This window comes from Mytilus galloprovincialis, chromosome 2 (genome assembly GCF_965363235.1).
Source record: "Mytilus galloprovincialis chromosome 2, xbMytGall1.hap1.1, whole genome shotgun sequence".
Lineage (NCBI taxonomy): Eukaryota > Metazoa > Mollusca > Bivalvia > Mytilida > Mytilidae > Mytilus > Mytilus galloprovincialis.
Window position 1 is genome coordinate 67270964 of NC_134839.1, and position 9986 is coordinate 67280949.

Below are 9986 nucleotides of genomic sequence, written 5' to 3' on the forward strand. Positions count from 1 at the left end.
GTCCGAAGTGTTGAAAATCCCCCTTTTTTAGCTCACCTGGCCCGAAGGGCCAAGTGAGCTTTTCTCACCACTTGGCGTCCGTCGTCCGTCGTCGTCGTCCGTCGTCCGTCGTCGTCCGTCGTCGTCGTCGTTAACAATTTACATTTTGAACTTCTTCTAGAGAACCACTCAATGGAATGGAACCAAACATGGCATGAATGTTCCTTATGAGGTGCTGACCAAGTGTTGTTACTTTGTAGCCGATCCATCATCCAAGATGGCCGCCAGCGGAGGACTTAGTTTAACATAGGACCCTATGGGAAATGCATACAAATGACTTCTTTTAGAGAACCACTGAATGGAATGAAACCAAACATGGCATGAATGTTCCTTATGAGGTACTGACCAAGTGTTGTTACTTTGTTGCCGATCCATCATCCAAGATGGCTGCTAGCCGGGGACTTAGTTTAACATAGGACCCTATGGGAAATGCATACAAATGACTTCCTCTAGAGAACCACTGAATGGAATGAAACCAAACATGGCATGAATGTTCCTTATGAGGTGCTGACCAAGTGTTGTTACTTTGTTGCCGATCCATCATCCAAGATGGCCGCCAGCCGGGAACTTAGTTTAACATAGGACCCTATGGGAAATGCATACAAATGACTTCTTTTAGAGAACCACTGAATGGAATAAAACCAAACATAGCATGAATGTTCCTTATGGGGTGCTGACCAAGTGTTGTTACTTTGTAGCCGATCCATCATCCAAGATGGCCGCCAGCGGGGGACTTAGTTTAACATAGGACCCTATGGGAAATGCATACAAATGACTTCTTCTAGAGAACCACTAAATGGAATGAAACCAAACATAGCATGAATGTTCCTTATGGAGTGCTGACCAAGTGTTGTTACTTTGTAGCCGATCCATCATCCAAGATGGCCGCCAGCGGGGGACTTAGTTTAACATAGGACCCTATGGGAAATGCATACAAATGACTTCTTCTAGAGAACCACTTAATGGAATGAAACCAAACATAGCATGAATGTTCCTTATGGAGTGCTGACCAAGTGTTGTTACTTTGTAGCCAATCCATCATCCAAGATGGCCGCCAGCGGGGGACTTAGTTTAACATAGGACCCTATGGGAAATGCATACAAATGACTTCTTTTAGAGAACCACTGAATGGAATGAAATCAAACATTGCATGAATGTTCCTAATGTGGTGCTGACCAAGTGTTGTTACTTTGTAGCCGATCCATTATCCAAGATGGACGCCAGCGGGGGACTTAGTTTAACATGGGACCCTATGGGAAATGCATACAAATGACTTCTTTTAGAGAACAACTGAATGGAATGAAACCAAACATAGCATGAATGTTCCTTATGCCGTGCTGACCATGTGTTGTTTCTTTGTAGCCCATCCATCATCCAAGATGGCCGCCAGCATGGGACTTAGTTTAACATAGGACCCTATGGGAAATGCATACAAATGACTTCTTTTAGAGAACCACTGAATGGAATGAAATCAAACATGGCATGAATGTTCCTAATGTGGTGCTGACCAAGTGTTGTTACTTTGTAGCCGATCCATTATCCAAGATGGCCGCCAGCAGGGACTTAGTTTAACATAGGACCCTATTGGAAATGCATACAAATGACTTCTTTTAGAGAACCACTGAATGGAATAAAACTAAACATTGCATGAATGTTCCTTATGAGGTGCTGACCAAGTGTTGTTACTTTGTAGCAGATCCATCATCCAAGATGGCCGCCAGCAGGGGACTTAGTTTAACATAGGACCCTATGGGAAATGCATACAAATGACTTCTTTTAGAGAACCACTGAATGGAATAAAACCAAACATGGCATGAATGTTCCTTATGAGGTGCTGACCAAGTGTTGTTACTTTGTAGCCGATCCGCCATCCAAGATGGCCGCCAGTGGGGGACTTTTGAATGAAATTAAACATGTTCCTTTCCTTATCAACGAGGTTGTGTTGTCACTTTTAGCCAAATTTTATATTTTTTCATATGATTTCAAAAACCCAAGTAGAATCAGGTGAGCGATACAGGCTCTTGAGAGCCTCTAGTTATGAATAAAGCCCCATAAATCCAAAACTTAAAATCTGAAATTAAAAAAAAACGAAAGGGAGCTTACGTCAATAGATATAAACAATTCACTTAAGTTTCATGGAAATTGGTGAAAGTGTTTTTGAGTTATTGTCCGAAGTGTGGACCACGGACGGACGGACAGACGGACGGACGGACAACGGTATACCATAATACGTCCCGTCTAAAAGACGACGGGCGTATAAAAATGAAAAAGACGAACAAAAAACAGCAAACATGACAATCTGTTTCAATTTCTAACTGTTTCAATCTGAGAAATTTTCTATCATCTGATACATTGTCAATAAAATAAACCTTAATTGATATAGTTTGTTTTTTTGCAGGTTTAGTCTCTATTTTCATACATTTGTTCATTCACAGGGGATTTGAAGTTGTGCCAAATACGACCAAGGTTATATATATATATATATATATATATATATATATAATGTATATATATATATAAAGTTGTGCCAAATACGGCCAAGGTTATATATATATTAAATATATATATAACCTTGGCCGTATTTGGCATATATAATATATATATAACCTTGGCCGTATTTGGCACAACTTTTTGGAATTTTGAGTCCAGCATATTGAGTATATATCTCCCAATTGATACAATACTCCGAGGCGAGACGAACAACATTTACATGGCTTATATTTCTGGTTTCTTTTTAGCAAGTATTTAATATTCAGATTGAGTGTGCTCCTCCGATTACTGATTTCTTTCTTACAATGTTCCTGTTATTGAAGGTGGGTACCTAATTGTACATTGCAGATATGCTCTTTTACACTTGTAAAGTACAAATAATTTCATGAGTGCTCTACATAAAACACATATGAAATCGTTCACAAAGATATTTTGAAAGTATAATCTCTGTAAACAATACTGGTGTTTCTAAGTATACACATGGCATTAACCTACTTTGACTTTCTCTTATTTTATCCAATAGTAATACTGATCATAGTTCATTTTAAGACCTTGATATTAAGATGTGTAATAAAAACCTCATGGAATTAAATCTCCATACTAAAATAAGTAAACATCCACTCCTTATCAATATTGGCCTTTCTCATTTAAATTGCAATGTTATGTTTTCTTTTTTGGAAATTGTACTTTTCCATATTGTTTAGATATGAACATGTTTGTAGTGATGTTTGAGAATTCAATAGATGTAATATTATGGATATCTATCTTTTTTTACAATTTATTTTGCAAAATTAATCAAGTTATATCAAAATTATAAGATTTATTCTGGAAGTAAGATTCCACCCCGTTATAAATAATTTTGTATTTGCAAGGTATATCAAAGAATAGATGTATTTATTAATTGTTCTACATAAAGCAAACTAAAAACTTAATAGATCTTTGTGCAATATATCACCATAATATTTGTATACATAACCCATTATTTTTTTTATTATTTTCTCAACACTAGCATGAGCCAGAATTTACAAGCATTTTGAGAGTATTGGATGACAATACATAATCCCCTACCGATTACAAATTCATTGTATTGGAACAAAATACTGTAATGATCTGTAACTTGTCAAAGTTTAAATAATATATCAAATATCAAATCAATATCTACAAGTATGGTAAAAAAAAGTGCAGAAAACTGATTATTTGAGCGACTTTTCTAAATCCAAGGACCATAACTGTGAACAAAATCATCAGACCTGAAAAAATTGAACTTGATTTGTAATATTTCATGATAAAACAATAAACCAAATATCTTCAAGAATGAAGATAAAAAATGTGGAAAGCTGATTTGATGGACTGACAAATGGACAAACAGACAGACAGACTGAAGGAGTGCAAGCCTAAAGTCCCCTTCAACTCCATCGTTAGGGAACTAATAAGAGGATAGAATCTTCTTAGGGATTTATGTAGGTTTTTTTTCAAGAAGTCCCTGAAACAATGAAAATGAGGTCATGCTAAATGTAAATATGACAGACAGAAACTTGGTACCATAAGGTTTCTGAATACAAGGAATGAAGGATCTTGTTCTTCTACCTTCTGAAATATAAAGATTTATACAAAGAGTTTACATTACCACCGCCAGATAGTTATACCAATGTCGTCGCAGGCGGGACAAAAACAAAGTGACAACTCTGTTAGGCAAATTTTAACTTCAACAGCTTTGACTCTTTGTATAGGCCCTTATAGTTTTTATATTTTAAGAATTTATATTTTGGCTTTCGAAGTTCTTTGCCTGGAAAAACTGTATACAAAACCTGAAATTTTACCCTCAACAAAAATATCAATAACATGGGAAGACATGAAAAAGATATAGTTTATTTTAATATATAAATCATTTGTTAGCTAGAATGATCTTCTGGTTTATCTTTAGTGTCATAAGGAGGTCCAGAATCATCTGGTTCTGAACTGGAATCTGAGTCAGATTCTGATCCTGAATCTGAAGAAGAATCAGAAGAAGAATCTGATTGGTCTTCATCTCCTGCCAATTTCTTTTGTTCATTATTCCAATCTTCTGGATCATCTGAAGCAGCCATGTTTGTTTCTATTGAAGAAGAAATATCTACTGGGGAGGCCATTGCATCCTCCAAGGTATCCATATCTGTACTTGTTGAATTAGACAAAAGTTTAGATTTCTCTTCTGATTCTTTTGCTAGATTATGGTATTCACTACAGTCATAATGTCTTTGTTTAAGGGGCATCTGTATAAAACCTGAAAAATAAATATGGCTCACAAAATTTTTATGAACATATAAGAAACAATGACCTTTCAATCAAAAATTTGGGATAGGTTGAGGTAAAGTGGTGAACAAAACGAAACAGGGTATAGCACTATTGCACAAAGTTCATTTATTTTCAGTCATTTTGAAAGATTACAATTTGTTTCAGAAAAATGTGTGTGCCAATGTCATTAGGTCCTTCAGGTGAGCTATTCTTTTATATTGCAACTAGATATTTCATCAAATCATATTTACAACTTATATTTTACATTTTTATTCAAACATAAAACATTTATCACATCAATTTTTCTTAAGAACTTAACATTTATCCTTTAGTTTCTGCATAAAGCAGGTTTTACAGTCTGGGGAAAACATGGTCTATATGTTAGTTAAAATTGGCTTTGAACAAGCTTTTAATAAATGTGTAATTTGTGTCTTTTTGTCTTCTCTTTGGTCGCTGTAAAATCTAATGATTTAAACCCTTTCCAACTGATTTTTCAGGAGTTATTCTTATGTTGTGCAATGAAAAACAATTTCCCTGTTTAGAGTACGGTTGATATGAACAAACATGTTTGACGCTACTTAATGTGTCTGTTCCAATTAGAGAGTCAATAATACAAAGGTTGTTGTTGGTTGCTTTTATTGTTTTTAGTCCAAATTTCTTTATGAATGTTTAATATTGTCAAGCTGGGGCCTGATCTACTTTTTATAGCTGACTATATATATGCATAGATTTTCCTCATTTTTGAAAGCTTTACAGTAACCCACAGTTATTCAGATGCTTGTCCCTTGGTACTTGGTGATTTTTTGTCTGATTGGGAATCATACCAAATCTCAACATTTTGATATTGACCTCCTTACAAGTGATCCTGTCTGTATGTGGATTAATTAAGTAGCTTGGAAATTATGAATTATAGGTAGTAAATGTTTTAGAAGGCACCATAATATTAGCCCATGTTCATGAAAACAATTTCTTTTCAATTTTGTTTTATAAAAAATGAAACCATTTGAATAAAAATGTATACAATTCCATGCGATCATGGTGGTGTTTTCCTTCAAAACTGTACAGCATTTTTCAAGTGTTTTATAAAAAGGGGTCAAAAGTTAAATTTGTATTATTTCATAAAAAATTTCATTTGAGTCAAATGTAGAATTAGTTAAAGTATCTACTGTGGATTCATTTTTATTTGTGGAATACTAATTTTCGTGGGTTTCATGGGTCACAGCAAAGAATAATCCCGAAAAAGTGTATGGAGTCTGATGTTTATTTCCGGTTATGTTATGCAGTTCTAGTATAGTGTTGACTAGCAATAAACATGGTAAAATAACACGCCTTTTTTATTGAAAGAAGATACAAGTATTTCAATTAAATCAATAATAAATATATTGAATATCAGTAATACTTTACTTTTTAAAACAGATTAAAACTGTTCATGGAAAATAACTGCAAGTTGTTAATTACCATACCTTAGTTTGGTTTACTAGAAATTAAAAATCAATAAGATTAAGTATGGGGATATTGCCCGTAGGTAATATTGTTTATGACAGGGACATTTATTTTCACACCTTTTACTTATATGACAGTTTATTATATCGTGATTAGGGAAATGAGCTTTCAATCATAAAGTTTTGAATGCCTTATACAATTCCGACAATAATTTATAATTTGTAAAACAAAAAAATAATTAGTTGTCTCTGTCCATTATTGTAATAGAAGTTTCCAATGAACACTTCAACCTAGAATGACCAAGCGAGGATTTTGACAATTCAAAACTTTTTCAATGAATACCTTCTTTTTTGTTTGTTTTATTATTGATCAAACCAAGGAGGTAATATGACCTCCTAAACCAAAAAGATATCCACGAATTACATATCTGATTTTTTTGTTTGTTTTACGTATACCACGAAACGTCTTTTTTTCTCTGTCCACGAAAATTGATACCCACGAAAATAAATGAATCCACAGTATATATAATGACTTTTCAAGTCAGATATTTTGATTGAGATGAATTACCATAGTCTATAGCCTTTAATCTTTGTATCTGTAATTCCTTCAATCTTTGTAGACAAACTCCGGTCTTTAATGAAGGCAAAACATCACCAGTAAATGGATTTAAAAATTGTCTCAGTAATTTTATATTCTACAATAAAAAGACTTTTCACATTAGCTCTATATTCCGGTTATTGATAAAACACATGTTTTTGTTCAAAAACTCTTGATATAAGTTGAACTGTATTAGAAAAAATCATCATAGTCATACAAGTGTCAAGTTCAATCTCATCAAAAGGTTTAAAACATTAATTGAAGTAATTTTCAACTAATTCCCTATACATATATTCCGAAACTGCTCTTCATCTACAAATACACCTTACAATAATTTCCAATGCCAAATAAAGTTGACCTATTGCTTATAGTATCTGAGAAACAGACCTCACCAGGAAAACCTAACACGAATAGCTTATTAAACTCATTTATAAATCAAAGCATCCTAGTGGAATCAAGTAGGATAAACGGTACTTTAGTTCCATCACAAGAGCAGAGTAGTAAATCAATTTATCTTAAGTAGTAAATCGGTTTATATGTACATAAGATGACTGACTAACAGGTCGACAGGTTGAACCTAGAAAAGTGTTTTTTTAATAAACTGTGTGATTTGTTTTCATTTTACCATGGGTTGTGCATTTATATTCATATTTTACCCTCCCTGTTGCTTGGAATCAAACTACTGAATTTAAATGCCTGGTTAAATGAAAACAAATCTACAGCTGCCATCAATTATTTCTTAATTTAAACTATATATCTACATAATTGGTGTCAGTAAGGAGTAATTTTGACTTACTCTATAATCCACAGTTAAGTATTCATCTCGACAAAGAGGACATGGACTTGCTAAACCAATTTTTCCTTGTCTCTGAAATAAAACCTCTCAATTAGTCTGGCTTAACATTAAAACAATAATCAAACAATTCCATAAATCAGATGCAAAACTTCAATATGTTTATAATCTATCTGTCAGACTGTGCAGCTTAAAAGCTGTAGGAGTCGATTACACAAAATGGATGCTGTATTTTGATAGTTTTGCTTTAAATCATAGTTCAATAGTCTATAAAAGTGAAGAAAAGAGACAGCTAATTTTGATTTAAATGTAAAATTCATCTTAAAAATGCATCTGTGTCATCAGATTGTCTAAACTACATCAAATTTAGCACCTAATTTTTTGTTGTGATTGTGTCAGAAATATTTGTGGTATTTAAAACTATTTTTATGAGTAAACATGCATTGCAAATTCCTCAAGAATTGATCATGCTTAATTTTGAGATTAGTTATATGTATATACAATTTAAGCTATGGTTTCAAGTTGCAGAATATAGCATATAAATTTAAAACAAGGTTTAAAAAATCTTTCCCCTCTGACTCTGTTTTTAAGATAGCAGTTTATAAACCTATTTCTGATTTCATGTACTTGTAAAAGATAGTGATTTAAGATAGCAGTTTATTAACCTATTTCTGATTTCATGTACTTGTAAAAGACAAGTGTTTTAGTTATACGACTGATAACCTTTATTTATGTTTTTAGAAATGATTCCAATTATTATGCAGTGGAAACTAACATTGCATTGTATACTTCAATACCGCACAAAGGAAGATAATTCAAATTTTGTATATTACTTGAACAATTTCATCATTAATATTAGAAGAACGGATACAAGATTCATGCACCATGCACAATTTATGTAATTTTTCTGACAATCATGGCAATACACATACACATCATTTTGTAACTTGAATATCTGAGTATACATTTCACTGATAAGTGTATTAATATATTGATAAATGGGATCGATGTTTAGAATGTTGTGCTCAGTGTAATACTTTAATCCCAAAAGTAGTGATCAAGTCTTGAAAATTGATAACTATCATGCAATCCACATAAGGGTTTTGATTGGAAAAATGCAATCTATATCCCAAAAACAAAGTTAACCCATTGGAAAATATGGAAATAACTTTTTTTTCAAAATTTGATACCAGCCATTATCTCTTAAACATAACATTTCTTCTGGCAAAGACAATGAAGTAACTTTAAATGAAGTCATCAATTTTTTTTATCTGAAATTGTGATTAACTGATTTGAAGTTTGGTTATTTTCATAACTGTTTCACAACCATATAACTTATATCTCCCTCATGCAAAGCTCTGATTCCTTTGACGGATTTGGCTATACTTTTTGAACCTTTTGGATTATAGCTCTTCATCTTTTATATAAGCTTTGGATTTCAAATATTTTGGCCACGAGCATCACTAAAGAGACATGTATTGTTGAAATGCGCATCTGGTGCAGGAAAATTGGTACCGTTAATGTTATTAGTTACATACAATACATTTCTCTCTTGTTTCAGGTGCCATATTTCCTTTAAAGTTTCTTCTGTAATGTTTCCAAACAACATCATCACCATAAGTCTTTTTGTAAGCTAAAAAGAAAAACACTTTTATGATAAGGGGACAGAGCAATATCCAGAGGCTTCAAAATGTGTAATAGATATTCTAGTAGAATGTACTTCTTAAATGTCCTGTCCCCAATCTAACATACTAATGAGGACAAAAAGGCATGTACATGTATTGACATGAAAAAGGAGGAGTTTAAAATTAATGCTCCATCTTTGTCTTAAGTTTTTTTGTTGATCATCATGAATTTCAAGCTTAATTGTATTGTATCAATGCACTTACTGAATAACAATGACCAAATATAGCTAGCAACGACAATCATACATTATTTTATATTTTTTTTAAATGGGAAAATCAAACTAGAGGCTCTTAAGAGCCTGTGTCGCTCACCTTGGTCTATGTGCATATTAAACAAAAGACACAGATGGATGAATGACAAAATTGTGTTTTGGTGATGGTGATGTGATTGTAGATCTGATTTTACTGAACATTCTTGCTACTTGCAATAATCTCTACCTATAATGAACTTGACCCATTAGTTACAGAAGAAAATATTTTGTTAAAATTTTACAAAATTTTTGAAAAATGCTAAAAATTGACTGTAAAGGGCAATAACTCTTTAAGGGGTCAACTGACCATTTTGGTCCTTTGACTTATTTGTAGATCTTACTTTGCTGAACGTTATTGCTGTTTACAGTTTATCTCTATCTATAATAATATTCAAGATAATAACCAAAAATGGC

General features: G+C 32.9%; 1 protein-coding gene across 1 annotated transcript; it reads right to left on the bottom strand.

The window, feature by feature from the left end:
- Positions 1-4382: 4382 nt before the first annotated feature.
- LOC143064178 (uncharacterized) lies at positions 4383-9267 on the bottom strand. Its single transcript, XM_076236822.1, has 4 exons — positions 9175-9267; positions 7640-7711; positions 6814-6940; positions 4383-4792 (listed from the first exon to the last, which is right to left on the bottom strand). Exons 1-4 carry the CDS (start codon positions 9202-9204, stop codon positions 4422-4424), a joined length of 600 nt encoding a protein of 199 aa, XP_076092937.1. The 5' UTR covers positions 9205-9267; the 3' UTR covers positions 4383-4421.
- Positions 9268-9986: the final 719 nt, after the last annotated feature.